This window comes from Camponotus floridanus, unplaced genomic scaffold (assembly GCF_003227725.1).
Source record: "Camponotus floridanus strain SB8 unplaced genomic scaffold, Cflo_v7.5 scaffold15, whole genome shotgun sequence".
NCBI lineage: Eukaryota > Metazoa > Arthropoda > Insecta > Hymenoptera > Formicidae > Camponotus > Camponotus floridanus.
Window position 1 is genome coordinate 102,343 of NW_020229270.1, and position 23,373 is coordinate 125,715.

Below are 23,373 nucleotides of genomic sequence, written 5' to 3' on the forward strand. Positions count from 1 at the left end.
ATAATGAAATGTTTTCGAGGAACGAGAGCTCGAATGTCAGACAGACTTTCTAATAATAAAATATCCTGCAGCGGGATAAAGGAAAGGCAGGAGGGGAGAATAAAGAAGATGATGAGAGGAAGAATTGAAATATCCGACGGTCTGTATTCCCGATAATGATATCTCCGGAGGGTGACGATCCAAGTCAACCGATTCGCTTCTTTTCACGAGGGTTAGTCATCCGCGTGCCTTAACGACGCCAGCACCGTGTCGTGTCACGCGGCTGCTTAGTCGGCAAACTTCGGCTGATGGTTCGAGGTTGAGTAATCAGGCCGTGTGGCTAATTAGGTCGTTAATGAACAGATCGATGAACGTTGGCCGTTAGAAGGGTTTCCCTTTGACGTTGCTCGACGATGTCGGTGGTCGGTGCCAACAATGGCAGCGAGTACAACGAAAATGCAGGGATTAATGTTAAGGGAGGTTCTGTCGCGGAATCAGGAGAGGATTGTGATTTTTAGCAGGGCTTCAGGCTAATAATTTTTCGAGAGAAAATAAAGAACTGTAATAAAAGAATATATATCCCCTTTATTGCCATTCGTTTTATACTCTTTCAAGTGGAATCGGTACAACATTATTGATAAGTAGTGATTTCAATTTAATAAAGTGTAGCGCTATAAGCGAATAAAATCTCACTGAAAAATCAATTAATGCTGGTTTCAATTAATAATATTTTAAAATGCTTTTCAGACATGTATGTATTATAATATTATATGAGATAAATTCATAGTGTAATATATTTTGTAAAGAAATATCTGATATAGTCTTGTTCACTTTTTGTGAGTTTGTTATTTTTTAGTTATTTGTTATTTTTTTATATTTTAAGAATAGAGAAGAGAGAGAGAGAGAGAGAGAGAGAGAGAGAGAGAGAGAGAGAGAGAGAGAAATGTAATATATACGTATAAAATTTTAAATTTGAGTACTAGTTGCACATGTTTTATTCTAGACATCGGTGTGTATATTTCTCTCAAAAAATAACACAAAATTTAAAACAAATAAATTTTAAAAACTACATATTGCAAATAAATATTAACGTTATTGATTTTTCAATGAAATCTTATTATCTTAATCAACGAAACACAAACACATACACACACATATACACACACACACACACATAAAATAAAATAATGGAGCAAAGTGTGTTTTCATTGATTTATTTTAAGAGAACTATGCAACTTGAGAAAATTATCCTTTCGTGCTATGCATTCTTTCCGGGATGATTGGATATCTGAGACTGAAGTATCGTTAGTTTCTCTACAGATCGGTTCTTACGAGCGAAACCATGAATCTGGCATGATATTACTCAATGCGATGTAACAAATCGTTCTGAAACAAGCTGGTGCGCGCAACATGCGCGCGTATTTGTTTCCTGTAGATGTAATGTAAACTGGTCATAATAGGTCACGAAAATGTGATGAAATTGAAGCGAACATTAGGTTACGAAAACTTTGTCACATGTACAACGTGGAACGATGCACGCGTTGTTCGGGAATATTTCATGAAAGAGAATTCGAGGTATGCATGTGCATGAAAAGATAATACGTCAATTATCTATTTGTTAGAGGAACAGCACGAGAATCGATTGATAAACGTCACCATTCAACATAGGCACTCGCATTAGATTCGACTTAATCGGTTTATCATCTGGCATTGATATTGATTCCATATTAGATAACGTAATTAACGCAATTAGTTTGGTATCAAGTTTTTCATAAAACTATTATCAATTGATGAAGTCGAATGACATTTGCCTAATATATATGTATAAGATTTTTTAATAAGTGCTTAAAATTTTAGGAGGTGATTCTTTGTTGAAAATTAAGGGAGATTTTTCATATAAACTTATACTTCTACATCCCTCCCTGTGGAGTTACACTTCTCCAAAAATGGGAGTGAAAATTAGGTTTTTATTTTTTAGATTTTTAGGTTTTGATTATAATTTTATTTTTCCAATTTTTTTAACATTCACTCTAATTTTATTTTTATTGTAAAATTTAACGTAATTCGAAACCTATGCTATTTAGCATCGTGCTGTGCACGATAACGTATTTTATTTTTTAACGTATTTTTTGTCTTGAAAACTACTGATTTTATGAAAAAAATAAAAGAAAAAAGTTTCTAAATAAATCAAACTTTCTCAAATGCATATTTTTAGATGATCATATTTTGGCCCATTAAAAAGTTCTAATAAAAAATTGAAGGGAATTGGAGGGTTGCTAGTTTCATCCCCTTATAAAAATACGGAAGGCTGAAAAAAGTATTAATAAGTAACCTTTTTACTAGTAGAAAATATCCACCTAATTTCATTTCTTTAACTTGTGCTAAATTTGAGAAAAAAATAAAAATCTAATTTTTACTCTCATTTTTGGAGGAGTGTAACTCCACAGGGAGAGATGTAGGAATATACGTTTATAACTCCCTTTAATTTTCGACAAAGAATCTCCTAAAATTTTTCACATTTATTAAGAAACACTCTGTATATGTTCATGTATAGATACGTAGCAATATTATACAAAACTTTCACTTTTTTCTCTCTCTTTTCTATTTGCTCTCTCTTTTCTCTCTTTTTTATACGTTCCCCTTGTTTCTAACGGAATTTATTGTTTCGTGTCTTTTCGTTTGCGCCAGTTTCCTTCGATTGTGATATTTCAAAGAAAAAGAGTTTCGAACAAATCTGAAGTATCACTTATTCATATCGCAGCGCGATGCTCTTCTTGCTATCGGCGACGAGTTCTCTCGACGGATTATGCGTCAGTATGGCTGTTGAGATCGAACTAGACTTAAATTTCAATTGTACATATGCTCGCAAATTCCGAATAGTTCATGTGAGGCTTCGTATTTACGTCATTGTTGCTGCGTTGTTTTGCCTTTCTAGTTACGTGCATGCAGATGATACGATTTCGCCGCAAGCGGGCATTGCGTTCTGGATGATATTGTTTAAAGAGTTTCCCCGTGTGTTTGTTTCGTATTACGCTATTGTCAGACATTCTCGTTTATTTACAACTTTTAGCTTTCCCTTTATCCTTTTTTGAACGCAGTTAGGCACAAAGTCAGTTTAGCTAGATATACATTTCAAAATTCTCTCTCTCTCTCTCTTTGTGTAGCCATTGTGTATTGCTAATTTTATAATAAAGAAGAGGGAATTTATGAACGTGTTATAAACCCACGAATGTCGGACCGTATTAACTTTAATGTGGAACGCGCGTACGAATTAAAGCACGTCTCTTTATTAGCATTTCGCAAAACGAGCGCAATAAGCCGAATGTTCCGGTCGGCTCGCGTGTTATCGCATTATGCAATATTAATTCAAAGAGCTTTTGAATGGGACATTAAGGGAAGAACCGAGGAGGACGCGCGAGCAAAAAAAAAAAAGCTGCGCTCTCTTTACATAATAAGCGGGCCGCGCTCGCTTTTCTTCTCCCCCGCTCTCCAGCCACCCCCTCACCGCCTTTCTTCGTCGCTCGTATCTCTGCCGCTCGTCAATCTGCTCCGTTCGTGTTTGCCGCGCGGAAATTTCTTTTCTTCCTTCACGATTCTCTTCTCTCACGCCATCGCCTCGTCCCCGTTTATTTTTCCCCTTCTATCCCGGCATTATTCCTCCTTCGCTTTCTTTCGTTCGTCTCGGCAGCGGAGCGAGGTAAAATAAGAGAAAGGGCACGATAGCGCGTGACGTTATGGAAGTTATCTGCGAAATAGGAATTTGCAGTCGAGGAGAGAGGATGTCGCGCGAGCGTGAGGGAACTTTTCCGAGCGAAGTCAAATGTCGACGGAGGGAAAGAAAAAGAAAAATAGAGAAACGGGACGCGATCTTACGCGCGTAATTAAAATCTTTCTTCGAGGGAATGCAGACATTTTACGGAATAAAATCGCTAATGCCTTACGGGCAGCGGGAGACTCGTTTTATTGCCTACTTTTCGTTGGACTAAGGGGTTTTTATTAAGTATATTATAATTAACTTTTTCCCCCGAATCTTCCCTCTCAATTAAAAAAAGAAAAAATTCTCATGCGAGGACTTTAGAAATTCATATCGCGCGAGGACGGAAGCGATATATCTGATTTACCGGTCCATAAATATCCCTAATCTATACCGGAGACATAACTCTTTTGCGTTCTCCCGCTTTTTGCCCGTGTCTTTCTCTTTTTCTCGCGATCATGATTCGTTACTGCATCCTTCATCCCGTATCTGTCACTGTCTTCTCTTCTTTTTGCTAGCCTAGTTCTTCTTTCTGCTCTGCATGTCTCGGCGGAACGAAGGCAATGGCTGGCCACTGTGTTTGTAATCGCTGGTTGACATAACGAGCTTGTTATAATACGGACAATGTAGCATGATTTCTTTCACTGACATTTTTCTGTTATAAAACATTTGAAAAGTTACCGCATTTATTCCCATCTCTTTTTTCCGTGCGTGTATAAAACAATGCATTTTTATTTCTTTGTATATATGTTTGTATAAAACATGGCATTATATTTTTATATATATTTGTATATATGTTTGTATGAAACATGGCATTATATATTTTTTTTTTAATGAGACAGTTGCACATTTGTGTGTAAAAATGTGATTGTATTTTTTCGAAAATAGAAACATATACGTGCTTGTACACGGAGGACAAACTCTCGACCGAATAAGTAAAATAGTATTGCTCGTAACAACAGGATGCGGCTATTTACTGTTACGGTGGGGCTTACGAGCTATACTATTGCCTGACATTTGCATTGTCGTCAAAATAGCAGTATACAAACATAAATCCAAGTTATCGTAAAGATCCGTGTATTCGTATACGTGTGTGTGTAAAGTGTGAGAGGAGAAAGATATTGGCTTCCTTCGAATTTACTTTATAAAATAAAAGAGACTGCCAACGGTATTAAAGAGTTGTACGCTTGTAGGCGCTCGATAACATGATGTCATTATCGTATAATTACGAAAGTTAAATTTCTAAGTGAAATCTTACTAATTAACGTTAACGACGTTCTCTTTTTGTCACTCGTTTGGGTAATCTTTCGGATATTATCAGTCGCCATTCGCGCAACTGCTCTCCGCTGGAAAATTAGACGGACATTTTGGTCTTATCGTTAAATAATATCGAGGATGTTAAGTAATATCGTTGGACGTTATCGCGCAAAAAGATCGGTTTTTGTTATGAAAAAATTTGCATATATATGAATAAGTACAATGTCAATTATGTTCTTTGCGTTAATTATATATGTATAATAAATTAACGTATAGAAAGTTATTCGGAGTTAAAGTATCATCAGTGGAGTTTCAGAAGCGTTTCGAAAACAACGCCAAAGGCCAATTCGCATCACTCATGGATTTCGTTCTCTTTCTCCGATATATAACAGAGAAGCGGCAATACCGCAGTTGACTTTCCTGCTTGTTGTAGTATCGAACTTTAATTAAGCTAGCCTTCCTCTATGCGAAGTTTCGTCGCGGATGACGAAATCGTTGAGAGAGAAACTCATCATTTCATGGAATAATTACACTGACATATATCAGTATACGCGCAATCATTTATTACGTTTCCGTCTGTCATAATATTCAAACTTGGATGAGGAGAGAAGCAGAAGTATATGTTTTTCTGACGTTTTCGAAAAGAATAATTAATATGTTGGGAGACTTTTTTCTTGCATTGTTTTGTGAAACTGTAATTTGCGTCTCTTGGATTCTCTAATAATTTAAGAAAAATAAGTCCCTTTCTTCCCTCTAAGATTTTGTTTTACTTTCGTTTCTTTTCTTTCTCTCCTCATTTCTTCTTTCCCTTGTATTTATTTTAATTTTTTAAGCAGCTAACGTTTTAATAATATTTTACTACTATTCTAAAGTTCCATTTGTGTCGCATAATTTTCTTTTTATATGTTTAACTATATTTTACTCTCTATATCTTTTTTTAAAGAAAAATTATTTGATTCTTTATTTTAATAAAATCTTAAAAAGTTTTCGATATCTAATTTTTAAAAATTCGTTCAAGAGATTAATTCTCAAGAGATTAAAGTAAGAAATACTTTTAACTCATGATGTACAGCAGAAGAGTTATATCGTTGACCTGTAAAATATAAAGTTATAAAAATACAATTTATAAATTGACGTATTCGAAATAATTAATACTTGAGAGAATTATATAGGGATATATACATTGAATTATATAGGGATATATACATTGGAATTCTTTCTTTAAACAGATATATTAATGATTTTAAATCATAAAATAAAATCTAAAATATTTTATATCCATTATATATTACGCGTTCTATTGTAAAATGGTGTACTAAGATTGATATAGATATTTAATTAATGTCATAAATTAATAAAAGAAATAAATAAATTATTTAATTTCGTATTTCACCGGCGCTTAATGCCTTCCGGAGTATCTCCTCTCTTGTTCATTGTTGCCTTTTCACTTAGCATTCACACAATATTCATTCTTGGAAACATCGTTAATTACAATTGAACACGAACTAATCAAAATATTAAATTATACTTTGCACAGCATGCCTGATTTTGATCACGAGCATTTTATGCTTATCGCGTGGCGAGAGAATCACGCGAAAAGAATACAATCATATAAAGTTATAACTGTTATGCAAATTAATAAGACTAATGATTCTCACATAACAGAGGAAATACAATGCTCGTGCGATGAATAAGATTATTCGCTTTGTCGACTGTTTACGTGATAGATTTCGAATAAATTTTGCAAAATACGCTTTTTAACAAATCATTAATATATAAATGTTTAATAATTATTTCACGCAATTAACAAATATTAAAATGCTGGACTTAATTAGGGGCGTATTTACTAATTAAATATATCGTGAAATCGTTTTATTTTGGAGTCCGTTATTAGTTTTATATCCGCGACGTTCTCTTAAAGTCTGAGAAATTTAGAAATCGCATTGACTATATCATCATGAGATCTTATATGATATTATATAATGCAACGTATTTATAATTCGACTGATAAAGATAATCGATTTTTTATAGTTTACAAACTTATAACACTCGAAAATATACAATAAAACTTTAACGTTGCATACCATAAATATTCAATGTTGTGTATGCGATATATTTTAAACATATACCATGAAGTGAATATTTATTATTAAATGTATTGTTATACATAATATTATCGTTTTTTATTTAATTCGATTCGACAATTATTCCATTCTATTTAATCGAGAACTGTGGCCAAATTATATTTACATCAGCAAAAAATTCAAAACAGCGATATGTTTGAATAAATATATAATTATAAAAATAATAATGATAAAAATATTATTAATTATCGACCGTAAATTACCGTCAAATCATTTATGATTTTCGTCTTTTTATTTCGATTTTAATTTGAAATGAATAAAATATATAAAAATAAATCACCTATATTTATGAATTGTTAATTGTAAAAATGAATTAATTACGACTAATAATTGTTATAATCATTTGCAAGAAATGATTGTAACGATTTTGAAAAATAATATAGTTCACGTTATTATCTGCAGATCCGACTCTCGCCAACTCTCCCGACTTTTTCAATTGCATACAAATAGCGTATTCGAGGTTTTGCGCGTTAAACTTTATTACGTACGTGTTTTACGTTGCTATGAAATATTTAAACATTAAATATTTAAATGTTACAAATTATCATACACATCGAATATTTTGCTTTTTATATTTCAAATTAATCTTTCGACAAATGGGAAATATTGTCATATGTGTAAATCCAATGTTTTTCTGAAGCTTAAAACCTTCGCAGTTTTTACTCAAGCAAATACGTTAGATAATAAATTAGCTTCTTATTATAAAAAATATCGCGACTCAATCGTATTTTCTTGATTTATTAAATTCAATACAATTTTTCTTGAATGACACCGCATGATTTTTTTGTCGGTAGATTATATATCGACAATATTTCATTTCGGGTATTTGCGTTTGTTATATTTTCAACAATCGCAAATATTGACCGAACACGCCGCGCATAAATTTTATTTGGTCAACGTACAAAATACGCACACGCATACACGCACACGAAGATACACATAATCTCGTATCTGCAGAGACGCGAGAAATATCAATGTGTTGTATTGTATATTCCGTCACATGTGGAATAGTTTTATTGTATGACAAACTTCTTTAGCTATTTTATCATTTATCGAATCGAATGTAACGCATCCGTGGAACACGTATAAAAGCATTTCTTCCCTTGCTTTTTCCACTTTTATTGAATATTATTGGATGCTGCACTCAGGCCTGCACGTATTCATGTGATGCACGTTACGAGTGATCATGATATTCCGATCACTGATAATATGCTTTCCATTATTCTTCTATTTTTGTCTCCACGTTTTATCTCCGATATATTCGCTATTTATAGATCTTGATAGACAGTGTTATAGATAGTATATAAAGTGCTACATATAGAATAAAGATATGGATAATATTTTACAAACATAATTTCAAAATATTCACGTTCTTTTATAATAGTTGTTATTATATTATATTCATTATTTCTATTTTCTTTTCGCTAAATTTTGCTAATTTCTCGTAATAATTGAATATACGATTTTCTTACAAGCGATATGCGGTAAAGTATCGAGAATTTTGGAATAATATCGACACTTGTTGCCATTAAAGCAGTAAAAATATCGATAGTCTATTATATTTAAGCATTTTTAGATAACGCATCGTAAAGAAAAATGATCTCATCCCATTCGTTCGTTATCGCGAGTAGAATATCGCGAATTGCTGGCCGTTCGGGACAGTACGATGATTAATCGGCGAATTTCGTGATACGACAACAAAATATGGCAATGTAATGCCTTCTGATTCCACTGACGTGACTTTTTGCATTGCACGTTTAGAGAATATGGAAGTCCGGACAAGATTTACAGATTCACCGTAGTTTGGCGAAAAGCGATTTATTGCTGGCATGTATCGACGTTGAATACATAATGAAATTATTGATTCCCTACTGGTGTACATTAGTCATGCTGTCTATGGACCAAACAATATTTCTGGGAGACGAATTTACGGGGCTCTATTTGTATACTTTTGAGAGCGCGCGAGTCGCCGTTCCTTTCTTTCCTTTTCGTGCGGAAAATTAATCGAACGTTCGCGCAATTTACAGGTCGTACAAGGCAGAAAAAGATAATAACACGTGCGGGATTCTCAACCGATGCTGAAGATATTCTATCAAGGAAATCTTGCACAGCCGCGTGCAAGTACATACATCACTTAATGGGTTCTTCCATTACACACGTAATGCGAAATCGCATTAGCATCCAAGGAAATGCTTGGCTAAGTCGAAACTTGGAATCAAGAACTGGAGGTTTCTAGAAATTCAGAAACTCGATGGCGATTACGTAGTTTCTCGCGAAACAGCGTGCATACCTATATTCTCCTTTCTTCGTTAATGAACGTAAGGTAATCGGACGGTGGTCACATTGTATTCGAATACGCGTATCTGTGAATGCAAACGTGTAATAATCTGCTTAATTCGGATAATAACTGTACTTGCCACTACAAAATGTATTTTCCTCGTTAACTCGATCGATCAAATTTTGAAAAAAAAAAAAAAGGAAATAAAAATGATTCCATATTATATACGGAGAATTATATATATATTCGTATTCTACGGAAAGAGAGAACATTTTACAACGACTGTATCTTAGAAAATACAATAACGTGTGTACCTAGTGATGCATATATTCTGATCAATCCGTTCCGGCATCATGGAAATGAGAACAACAGAACCGCATCATAATGTCGATACAAAGAGATGCTATATACATCTATTTTCCCTCGAAGCATCTATTTTCCTATTCAGACGAACCGATGTACAATTGGCCAGTACGTTTACAAGAAAAAGCATCCGCTCGTGTTTGGTGAAAAAGAGGAAAACACGTAAACGAGCTGAAAAAGAAATTACAGAAAATATGTAGTATATCGAAAACATGTTTCATATTTTTGTGTATATGTACAATTGACGAATTTAATTATAATCTAATCGGATTAACTTGCTCATCTTTGCACATTCGCTGTGCGTCACACTGTTGAAAATATTTATTTATCAATTGTATTAATAGATTTTGCATGCGTAGCGTTTATGGGCATTAAATTTTACGGTCGAAAATTATACAGTCAGGTCGATAATCGAGTAACATTTGCTACTGCTGCTCTGCGCGCATCCGAAACAGCGATATAATTTTCTCTTTGACAAGTGCTTTCGCATTGCCAGTGTCCAATAAAATTTTCATTTTCAAAATACAGGACTCTTCTCTCTCCGTCAAATTGATTATTATTGAATTCATCGAGAAAGAGACAAGCGGTAAATGAAGCAAAATGAAGTATTTATCGTGTCATATTAAGTAAAATTCGCACGAATTGATGAAAAATGCTTGGATCAACACGTGCGTACGACGACGTACGAAACGATTCGCGTATGAAAACCCCTGCGAAGTATCAAAAGTGTGCAAGTGTCGTTGAATGTGTGTAAACGATTGCGGGCTGAAGCGAATGTCTCTCCATTTCTGTCGCAAACACGCAGCGCGGATCAGCTTGGTAATCGCAAGTACGAATTGAACGACACGCACGTCAGTTTAATAGAAGTAAACGTGAATACAGAGGCGCAAACGTACGTATCACGTATCTGTTTCAGACATGTGTGTACACGCGACGTGTATACACATGGATACACATAGGGATGCGTATCCACGTGTTCCAGCGCAATTTACCCAGGTACGTCTGACACATTGTGCATAGGAATAGAGATCGAGCATTAGAAATACGGGTGCATAATAATAAGACGTTGCAGGAGGGTTGATTCAGGGGAACGACAACTTGAACTTTGGAAAACGTAAAGGTTTTTCGAAATTATTCAGGCGAGATTTTCCAAGGAAAAACAACGATAGGAGAGCTGCGGTCTAATTTTCGCGGTAAACCGCTTCGTCAAGGGGTGCAATGTTAATGCGAGCCGTTATAGATGAACCGATTCGGAGAATTGACAGCGTAACGGTGTGACATTTTGTGAATTTTAATTCCGTCACCGCAAAACCACTCGCTACTCCTACATCGAGAGACAAAGCAATGCAGATAATCGAAACGGTAATTGTTATCGCGGTCGTTAACACATCGGTGTTAAAGGGGTACCAACGATGCGCGCGCACGTAAACGCATCAATGGAATTGTAAATTGACAATTCCATTTTGGTCGATGACAGAGAGAAAGAGAGGGAGAGAGAGAGAATGTGATTGTACAGTCTTCTTATTGAGTTGCTGCCGGTTCAATGGCGCGTTTAATGAATTTAAGCTTCCTTCTCCACTCGGGCTGCTTAGGTCATACACCGTTTAACCATGCCTCCGTACGTAATGAACTGTGATCCAGGTTGATAATGTACGCGACGCTGCAACACCTCACAGATTTTTATTAATAGAATATCTTTAATGAATATCCTTATCTCGCGTCCCGTAAAAAGATAAATCGATCTCGGGAGATTTTAACGCGGCTTTAATGCAAATTACATACACACCGTCATTTTATTATATGCTATAGTTAAATCTTAAAACACGCAAGAGAGACCTTAATACAGAGCAAAAATGCGTATAATAAATGTATATAGTTGACGCGAAGAGGATATAAAAATTCGACCGTGTTCCATCAAACTGTCGTTAGGATGCCTTTATGGCATAACGGCGGTAACGGGCATTTGTCGAGCTAGAGTACAGTTTGTGCATTCGAAACGATGGTCGGTAGCCAAATGGAGAACGGACCGCTTTTGCAACGCGCTCAACGGTAGGATATTGCCGTACTACATAACGCGTATATGCATTTTGTTGATTCTGGTGTTACACGCCATCGTACCTTGTAATGTATCGTCAAAGTCGCGTTAGAAACGATTATTGTAAAAGTTACCGGGGTAAATTGCCGCAATAAATTCGCATGAGCGTCTTATGGATGCGGAAGTAAAATCGTATCAATGCGTCTGATACGACCAAATTGCACACTCATCATCTATATCTTTCAGAATTTTTTACGTGCAGCAGCAGTAATAGTATGAAAAAAAACTTTGCATTTTGATGCAACATTTTTCTACGTGAATTTTATCAAAATCTCTGCGATCTACTGCGCTATTGCTGACGCGAGTGTGGCTGTGTGATACAAACGTGGCCGCCTGTTGTTTTAACCACGACATGCCACTGTCGCCTTTATCATAGCATGGGCATTGTAGCCGCAACTACTTGATTGTTGTCATTTCGACATCAAAGCGTCGTCAGTAAACAGCGTGTTGCGACCCGAAAGAACTTTTATTCAGTTCCGATCTGCCTTCAAATTCATCTCTATCGATCCGACACACCCTTTTTCTCTCTTCTTTTTTTCTTTCGTCAGAATTTATTTACACGACCATATTATTATTTATACGATTTAAATAATTCGTAAATTATAATATTAGCGACTATAATAGTCATAATTAGTGAATTATAATAAATTTTATTAATAAATTATGATATTAACGAGATATCTGATATTTTATTTAATATATAAGTAAAATATATAAATAAAAAATTAATTTTAATATGTAGCATATGATACATGCTGTAAATAATGTACTGCATATTAATACTTCGTGTATCCATTTTAAAATGCTAATGTACATTTTATTTTTCTTATGTATTTTAAAAATCTAGTCCATTTGATTTGATCTGATCAATTTATATCGAACTTTTGCAATCAGCACGATTAATAACTTTCAGATCGAGGACTAACGGGTTAACAGGGTAGTTCGTCGGCTTTCGTGAGGTTTATTGAGCAAACATTGGCTGAAGTTGCGATTGCGGAACGTCGTATTGCCAAAATCGATCGCTTTAGGCGACAGGAGACTGAAAAGGGAACAATCATTGTGATGCATGCGGTTAGACGTCGCAATTTTTTATTTCCCTCACTGATTCGTCTTGAATTTTTTTTTATTTTCTCTTTTTCACATATGAGTCAGCGCATAAATATAATAAATATTTAATATTATTCCCAAGCAAGTGTGTTTCGCGTATATGCGACAGATTACATTGAAAAGTTAAGTGTAGAAAGTTGGTTACCGTTAGTTTAGGATGATCCGAGGAAGCGCTCGCGAACTCTTGTTTGCTAAGTTATCTCGTAGCATCGATGTTATCAGATAATTCTCGCGATCGATTGATTACTTGCATGTCTTAATAAAGTTCCGAACTTGTACTCTTAATAAAATTAAATTGTAATATAGACGCAAATGCGAAAGTTATATCCTTCCGTTATAATTAACAAAATAGAATACCACAGCAAAAATTATTCGAAATAAAAGCACGAACTGTTTGTTATTAAAAAAATTTTAATATAATTGAATATAATTAAATATAATTAAATATAATTAAATATAATTAAATATAACTTTTTTGACATGATACGGGAAACTCACTGTCCCGATTGTTAGAACTTTCATAGCATTTTATTTTGTTGATACGATACAAAAATATGAACACAGAGGAAACTCCGTGGATCGAAAGAACTTGAAGTATTTACAACGTGTTGCGTTACTTCCGTTTGGTTGATCGGTTTGTGGCGATCATCTCGATCGCATGCTCGTCCACACCGAGTGGAAAACGAGAAAATTTGAGCGCTTCGTTCACATTTCGCCTAGCGATGCCGCGATAGCATACTGATCGTTTCTAGCCCCCGGTGGTGCTCGCAATCTACGTGTCGTAATTTGCTCAATCGTTCGATCTCTTTCTGGTCCAGCAGTCTTTCCCTGCCAATCGGCCGGATCGCGCTATCGAGTGGGCGGATAGAACATTAGTTATCGGTAACAAGCGCGCGGAACAAGTACGTTACAACGTACCGAGGGCATGTTCTACACAACCATAAAGTGCGTCACACCATACTATTTGTGCAAATCTCACCGCGCCTAGGTGAGGATTTGTTTATCGGTTCGTGGACAAGGATGCTGAACGGACCATATCGAAACAGATCGGATTCGTCTGTGATCGAATTTTCCAATACCTATGTAAACCTTGTGCAATTTGCGGTTATTGCCGATATCACGGGTATCTGTGCGATTTTTCAGCGGTAGCGATTGAGAAAAATAATCGATCGATCGCGACGAGAAGAATAAATCCTTCTCAATCCGATTGAATAATTGAATTAGAAAGGATAAATATTCCTCGCATCTCCCTGACCGTTTTTGCTGACGCGGCTACTCCGTTTTTCAGCGACGCGACAGCGTTTACTTTCGGTTTTCCGGTTACCGGAATTTCTCTTACGGTCATCTCCCTGATTCGCGCTGTCTCGTTGATTTGTACGTAGTTTCGTAGTTTGTCTAGTTTAAACAAGCGAGCAGGTAGAGAAATACGGCAGACTTTTATTCGATGCCGCAACTCGTTATCAACGCCGACATCTGCGCCAGATGGTGAAATAATTTGAAACTTGCGGATAAGCGACAGGTCTTCGGTTACCGCGTAACCGAAGGAAGGAAAACTGAAAATTGCTTGTCCCTTCTTAGTTGCGCAGAAGAGGCGAGAGCACAAAGGTCCCTTGTCCTTTACCGGGACGAAGCGAATCGGAAAAGAGGGAGAACGCTGTACGTGGAAGGTGACAGCCAGTGAAAGAGCCGCTACGGGATGTAGAGAAACTCCGAACTTGTCGATAGATTCGTTAGAGCGAAACCGAGGGATGGTTCTCTTGAAACCGGGCCGACTGTCGAGACGCGCACATCGTGTTTTCCACCCCGAATTTCCGGCCAAATTGAATCACGCGGAATTTCGCGGTAACAATCTTCTGTTTGACTTCGAGCGACCGGTTGATTTACTTCGTACTTGGGATCCGCGCGTCCTCGGTAACCGCACAGGGCCTGGCGATTTCATTTCTCTCATTGAACGGTTCCCGAGCTTCTTCAGCACATAACTTGATCACGTAGATTGAGAAGATCGCGACGCAGCAGCCATATCAATTCCGAAGGATAACTTCTTGTTAGTAAATTTTTGCGAATGCATTATTGACATCATTCTCTATTGAAATAATCAAATTTGATATATTTATACGTGAAAAACCTATATTTAATAAGAAGCACAGGAATACATATATTCCGATACTTTTATATCATAATAATTTATGATGTTTGAGATATTATTAGATTGTTTTAAATTGCCTTTTTTTAAAATGAAAACGTTTATCGACAAGGTATAAGGGTGAAACCAACGCAATGCATTTATAATATTGTAAATAACAATGCACGAATGCATTATTCATAAGTCAGCGCATATTTTTGATTAAATTACCTTAGAATTTCCAGATGTCCTCGTTTTCGCAAAAATGTCCTCCAGTTAGAGCATCCATGTGGATATTTCAATTTATCCTACTTTCGTATATTTACACAGTCTGATTAAAAAAAATTTACATGTACTTTGCTTAGATTTGCCGCTGTGCTTTTTGTACAATTTCAATCTCACGTGGTTTGTCTGAAGTTTCATATTGTAGCTTATTCGAAAAGGTGCGATTCCCTAGCACAGCTTACACGTGGTATGGCACGCACATTGATTTCTCTATCGTAGAATGTTCTGTGTACTGCAAACTCAAGTAGAACAGAGGCAGAAAATTAGAAGTTGGCTTCACAAGGCATCCTGAGGGAATCGTTTGATTTGGCAGGAACATTTGATGTTCGAGTAGACTGACATTTACTGATGTTTGACAGTTTTACTTCGTGTCTGTATTAATTACTACGTACTCGATCGTTTACGTATCCATGTTTTCTGTAATACAATACAAGACGTCGACGATTAATTCATACGAGATTGTTGCGTGCGTTAATGATTTATCTGTCTTGTACAACATTTTCATTAAAATGATGATTTTAATTTAAATATATTTGTTTCTTGTGTTTGCAGTAGTACCGGTGCTTACCAACTTTGAGAATAGAGATGAGTTGAGGATTGACTACGATGTTGAGTTGTCTTTCGGCCGTGGTGGCCTCCATTTTGGTTCACCAGATACGTTTTCTGTGCACCGCCAATACCTTGGGTAAGTTATAAAAAACTATTCTTATAATATAGAGGAGGCTGCTTACAACGGTAATAATTTTTATTATTGAATAAATAATTGCTACGGTAAATTCAATGAATACAAACGTGAGGCTAATAGAATTAAGGAATTAGGAGCGTGAAATATTGAAAAGTGAATTTAATGATACATGTGTGCACGATATTTTTACACCATTGTTTTTACTTAGAGAAAGTTAGTTTTTTATCAATGAAAAATATGGCAGGCGCAATTGCCGGAAAAGGGAAAATCAGATTATATTCGCTGAATAACGAGCCATGAGCTGAGCGGTCGATATCCAGACATTGTCCTATAATTTTCCAATTAAGGCATTGGATTCTCATAAATCCATGAGCACGGACGGCTTCCATAAATTTGACGCCGTACCGTACGACAAACCGCGGTTGAACCGACGTACTTTTAGATTCGAGGCGGCTTTTACAACGGTTGGTTGAAATGCTGAAATTGAAGGGAAAGAAGAACGACGAGAATCGTGCAATTGGTCACGATACTTCTGAACGGTACGAAAGTCTGTTTTCCTTTGGCAGAAATAATATAGGGCACTTCCGGAATGTATTGGATTTGGGCGCGAGAGCTTGCTGTCTTTGTAACGCGAAAATATATTACAACAGGGCATCTTGAGAGAATTCGTCGAAAAATGCTTGTCCTTATTTCTAATGTACATATTCTATCAAAGTACCGAGCCAATTTTATTGTCAACGTTGCCAATTCGTTGTTGAATCAATCCATTTCCTTGTGTCCTTACATTTAATTAGAGTTTAATTTCAATTATAATTTTCTTCTCTCGTTTACATTGTTCTTCCAAGATTCACATGAATTTTCTCACGTGAACCGTTAAATCATTTTTACCGACGATTTCTTTCAGATACACGTTATTTTTTGCGTCGAGACGTAAATCGCGTCTGCTAAAGTATCTAAAGCGTATTTCGAAATCCTCGTTCGGAGTTTATCTCTGCCGTAGAGATTATGTGCCTCGTCTTTCTAGCGGATATTAGAAGTCCGTTCGCCTCATTCCTTTTCCGGAGCGTCTCTCTGCAGCGAGAGAATTCAACTTGTTAGATTGGTGTAAGCACGGGGAGAGGGTCCTTTTGCAGTTACCAGAGCTGATATATCTCCCGAGGATTATCCCATCGTTCTACAAGAAATAGTTAGGGCGAGACCTTGAGGAACGAGGATGGGAAAGCAGCGGGGAAAGCGAGGCAATTCGTCAAGGCAAGGCGGAAGGAAGCTTGCTCGTCGCGCGCGAGGGCGATCAGCTGAGAAAATAATTTTAAAGTGCATCTTTCTCACATAGTCGAGATTTCTCGGATCCTTGTGGAAATGAGAAAAGGCTCCCCGGCCAAGTCTCACCGACTGTTGAACCGAGTTCGTGCGAGGCAGCCGGCTCGCGGAGAGAGCTAGGACCGTTCGAGAATCGTCGAGTTTGATGGAGAGAGATATTGCCATTTCCCCTTGCGTGGCCTTCCCGAATTCTATCGTGGTTTTCTTTATTTTTCTACACTCCTCGCTTGTCTCTTCCAGCGGCGCGGCCTTTAGAAGAGACGAGATTGCACGCTTTCCCGGTATCGTCTCGAAAAACGACGACGTCGCTGGGAAACTGGCTTTATTACCTCTTTCTGTTCGATCTGCGCATACTGTGCCAAGCTATGTAAAGCTATGCTTATAAGACGCCTGGTGTCTTCGATCGCGCGCGAGAATAGATATGACGCGGCTGCAAAAATTCTACCGAATAGCGTTGAAATGTAACGATATAACATTATCGTATTATCACTTGATCTTTTTTGCCATGGCATATTGTTTATGATATAATTAAAAATCTTAGCTAATTTTCGATAAATTTCCGAGTCTTTTATATATTTATTAAACTTTGAGAATAGAAAATTAAATATATAAATTGGTACAAATGGCAATATGAGTCTAATGTCGATATTATTACACCGTTATTTATTATATTATTACACCGTTATTTATTATATTATTTATTATATAAAGAAACAATCATATAAAACATTCACTTAATAAATATTTATCCGTTTATATTTACGCTGAAGATGACCCAAAAATAGGGTCGAAACGTTCGCAATCCACTCATATGTATATTTATTAAATGAATATTTTTATATGATTGTTTCTTTAAATAATAAATAACGGTGTAACAATATCGACGCTAAACTCATATTGCCATTTGTACCAATTTATATATTTAATTTGATATTCGTGAGTCTGACATTTTTAATAATTTTGAGAATAGACTTTTTTCTTTGCAAATAATTATTTATCTTGTATTACGATAATTTCTACTTCGATAGATATACACGCATAATACGACCATTGTTTGCAACATATCTCGTAACGGGACATTTACTTTTGTCATATGCGTCTGTATGAATTTCCGAGGAAATATTTATTCAGTGCAACGTAATAAAAACAAACAAACAGTATTCGTATGCGTTCTAGCACGTCAAAATTATTTCGCGCTTTTGCATTTAAAATGAAAAAACACATGTGTGTTGTTGCCAATTTATGTTAGATTTTAACAAATACGATTTTATATATTTATTCTGTCGCATTATAAATAAAATATTTCAGTAAAGTGATATTTCTTATTTAATTTATTATAAATAAATATTTTTTAAAGAGTTTGTTATAATGTTTTTGTTATAATGTTTATTAATATGTATGTTTATTTCATATAATATATAATAATATAATAATATGATAATTATATAATAATATAATAATTAATGTTAATATAATATAATTATAATATTGATATAATTAATATAATATAATTATAATATTAATATAATTAATATTAAAATTGTTATAATCTTTCTATTATAATGTTTAAGATAATAATAATGTTATGTTATATAATGTTTCTGGTGTATTTAGAAATTTGCCATTGGTTACGCAGCTTTATAAGGAGAATATATTCGCGTGTATCATCTCAGAAAGTTATACATAGTCGCGTGTGCTTCCCGCTGATAAGGCCATTCAACGTGTCAGCAAGTAAAAGGATTCGCTTTGTCATGCGTTGCATTAGAATGGAAAGTGAAATCTTTTCCAATATCATACATAAGCCGTATTATTTTTTCGAATGTAAACTTAATCTTTCGCCGATTTTGCTTTTCAGAATGGAAATGCGAATATTTGCATTTTTTTAAGTTTTCTATTTTATCGTCGATGAAAAAATCTGTATCTGTGTAAAATGTAAAAACAATAATTAATGTATCAGAACGAAGAAGAGGGAAGAAAAAGAAATGTAGAGAGAAAAAATAAAGCAAGTTTTTTTGCTTAGCTTTTATCTTTTTTTCGTTCTTTTATTAAAACGTAATTTCTGTTAATGAGAAAAAACATGCACATACATGATTGTAAAAAAATTTATAATTTAGTAAACACAATAATTAAAGTCAATATTGTTCCGTTCTGATTCATCTCTGAATGAGCGATAAATGAGAAATAAATGCTCAATTGTATGTCAACATTGAGCAATTAATGGATACCAGGGGATTTTTCACTCAAGATGATCATTTGATGTGCTCGTTTTTCTCAGAACGAACCATATAGCACATCAAGGGATGCAATGGATGCTAGGGCTCGTTCTAACTATTAGCTCATGCGAAAAACGCATACGGTAGAAGTATCTACAAGAAACCAATCCGACTGGCAAGAAACGTAGACTTAACTGTTCCTGAGGGAAAATATGCACGTCAGCATTAAAAAAGAAACGTTTTACAATAAGAAATCACTAAATTTAATTTAACTTAAGAAATATCTAAAATGAAAATAATTCGCTAACTTTTATCAGAAACTGAATCTTCTTTCATTTCAGAAAAATTAAAAATTTCTCTGTTTGCTGATTTGAGACACTTGATATCTCACTTTATCTATTTACGATTGGGTTTCTGTCTCGATCTGAAATTTTTGTTATTTTTTTTCGTAGTTTTCCTAGTTTGCGTGAGTTTTTTTATTTACTTTTTTTAAAATATTGAATCCGTTGACTGTGAAAACAGGAGGAGAATATTCTATTTATTTTACACATGTTAAGCTACATATTTATTTTAGACAAAATTTGATCATAAATTAATCCTAAAATAATTTCACATATTTTTCACTATTTAAAAAAAATTTCTCTCTTTAAATTTTGTTACAGGTGCGAAGCCGTTTCCAGGATTTGAAAACTTACCGCGCTCAATTTGGCATGAACTTAGTTCACCTTTCACAGAGGTAAGTTGCATTTATTGTCAGACTTTTCGAGTTGCTAAATTAGAGAGAAAGCTCAATGTGTAATATTTAAATTCTCTCTGGAGAAAGTCTCGTTTTATTTTCAATGTTGTATGTGCATATCACTTTTTGAAACAATGTAAGTTTTTTTTTAACATTTTAATAAGATATGAATATAATATACATTGACCTTAATAAAATTGTCGAAATTATATTTTAAACAACTGATATAATAACATTTTTATAGCATATTAATATATTTTTTTATATTTAATATTAGTCTTTATTATATTTTGTGAATAATTCTCTCGCCGCAAAACACGTTTATTAATATAGATAAGTTTATTCGTGTCAACAAAATATTTACGTTACAAGTTGTTTTTATGTATAAATCTTTAAAACGATAAATATACAACACGCTCGTACGGTGAACGTTTGAGCATTTCATATTTACTGTTTACTGTATTTTGCATGAAGTTATTATGTGTATTTAGGATTAACTACGTAGTGGTTATAATTCACATAGTTTGTGTCGTTTTAAAAGCAAATTCTGGTTTCTTTAATTATATTACAAACATTTTAAATAATAGAAAGTGCGCGGATGTAAATTTCGATGCATTTTTCACCGTAGGTGTATGAAGTGGAGAGTTTCGTGACTGAAACAGGCGGCACTCCTGAACCGAGGCCATTTTTCGAGGATCCCGAAAGCAACATTACTGTACAGCTTGGTACTCAAGTCTACATGCACTGCAGGGTACAAAATTTACAAAGTACCCTTAAGGTAAGTTATATGTTTTTATCTTTCGATAATATTCACCATAATATATAAACTTCGATTCATGCAGTTTTTTATTGCGTAATCGAATATATAAATATTTCTGATTAATATTTTAAAATTCGTATTCATATATAAATCTTTATATTATTTTATAATGTTATAATTATTTTCTAATATAAGGAAGAATGATATTTTATTGTTAAAAGCTTTTCAAAACATTTCCGTAAATAGCATACGAGTATGTATACATAAACGAATATGTATACATAAACGTACGTATGAATGAACGTAACATTTTCAACGTATGCGATGTTACATTTTCTTCTAAAATTCGGGCACTCTACATTGTTTTATGAAGAGATCTTGTTGGTTTTCTCATCTCCTCTCTCTCATGTGCAGCTACTATAGCGAGGCACTTAGCTCATCTTAATTCTCCCAAAGGAAATTCCACGGATAGCGGTGGGATATTCCTTTCCTCCCAATTTTGTGGCTATATACTGCTCTATCACCATGATATAAATAGCAGTTATAATATCTTTGCGAACTCTTTTGTATTTTTTAAATAGATCTTGTATATATTTATTCAATTTTTTTCTACGAGAAGTTAGTTTGTCTAAAAACATAAATTATTATTGCATATTTTAGGGTATCTCGCGTTAAGAAAACATTTGAAATCAATATATGAATAGATTAGTTCGATATTTTTAGCTAATTATATTATTTATTTTTAGCTAATTATTAATTATTTTTAGCTAATTATTAACTGCTATGTGTCATATGTTAGTATTTTTTTTTCAAATTTCGTTATATAACTAAGTTATGAATAAATGTGAATGAAAAATTATAAAACTGGATTTTGTGAAATATGATATGATATTAATATTAATATTAATGTCAGTAAAATTTTGCAAAGATATTGAAAATTCACAAGTAATAAACTAAATAAATTATATATTGCTCATCTCCAACAATTGTTTTTCCTCGGAGCTCTTCTTCTCTTATTTCACCGTTCTCTCATGAAACTTACATGATATTTATCGAAAACATAGTTAATTACGATCTCGCGCACGTTAATTAGTAGAATATGATAGTTGCTTGATGCATAGTATTCTCAATATTGATCTCACATGATGCAAATCGTATTATATTATGATGAAAGAGCAACGTGGAAACTATGCGAAAACTATGATTCCACAAGCATTACGATCCGCTAAATATCCGAAAATCTCGTTATTAAATTCACACGCCGCTGGTGATTCTAACAAATAATATATATTTCTTATATATATGCTTTTACATTGATTATATTGTATTGTAATACAAATGTAAAGAAATACGCGAATTGAAATTAAAATTCCGCATAATTTAGTACCTGAAAATACACGTCTCTCTGATATACGTTACTTACTATTGGCGCGATAGATTTTGATCGAATAAATCACGTAAAATATGTGACACATATCTCGCGAGATATACCTACTATTATTAAACGGTCGATATATTACGTTTTGCTATTATTTGAATCATTCGATTTAGCGTATATATTATTTCGCGTTCTGAATCCGAACTAATGGAAAAGATATAATTAAAATAAAAAATTCAAAGCGCGTAAATATAATTTTGATTCCAAGTATACTTAAAATGATTATCGTAATAAATAATTTATAATTCGAAGTATCAGAAAATGGAAATTCTTACAACTGCAATAAAATGTTTAATTTAATCTGTTCTTTTATCACGTTACATTTTTCCGTGTAAATGTGATTTACATTATGTTTTAGTAATATATTTGTTAGTCTCATATAAGGTAAAAAGGAAAGTCTTTTTCTCTCTATTTTAATAGTGTTTAATATATTCGCGAACAAAATTTATTTATCTCTCTTTTGGGATATTATACGTATATGTGTGTGTGTGTATGTATATATACATATAATATATTTTTATTTATTTAACATATTGATTTATTCAATAGACAATTTTTTGAATTTAAATGAAGAAATTTATTAGAATTAATTATATATTATATATATTATATATAATATATATATATATATATATATATATATAATTTATTTATATATAATTTATTTATATATATCATAGTCATCTATAATTAAAGTTTCTAGATTTCACAAACACACGCAAAAATAACAAGATATATTTATAAATATATTTTAATGGAGATTCTTTTTCTCTTTCTTTCTTTTTGATATTTATACCAATATTATTTGTAATAATGATTTATATAAATAACAATATT

At 34.0% G+C, this 23,373-nt stretch overlaps 1 protein-coding gene across 1 annotated transcript in view; it reads left to right on the forward strand.

Annotated features, from left to right (window-relative positions):
* Positions 1–23,373, forward strand: part of LOC105250483 (peroxidasin) — a 111,674-nt gene that overhangs the window by 12,234 nt on the left and 76,067 nt on the right. Inside the window, exons 3-5 of the mRNA XM_011256610.3 lie at positions 15,937–16,069; positions 20,265–20,338; positions 20,967–21,116. Coding sequence (XP_011254912.1) covers positions 15,991–16,069; positions 20,265–20,338; positions 20,967–21,116 — 303 coding nt within the window. The 5' untranslated portion in view covers positions 15,937–15,990. The remainder of the gene's footprint in view (positions 1–15,936; positions 16,070–20,264; positions 20,339–20,966; positions 21,117–23,373) is intronic.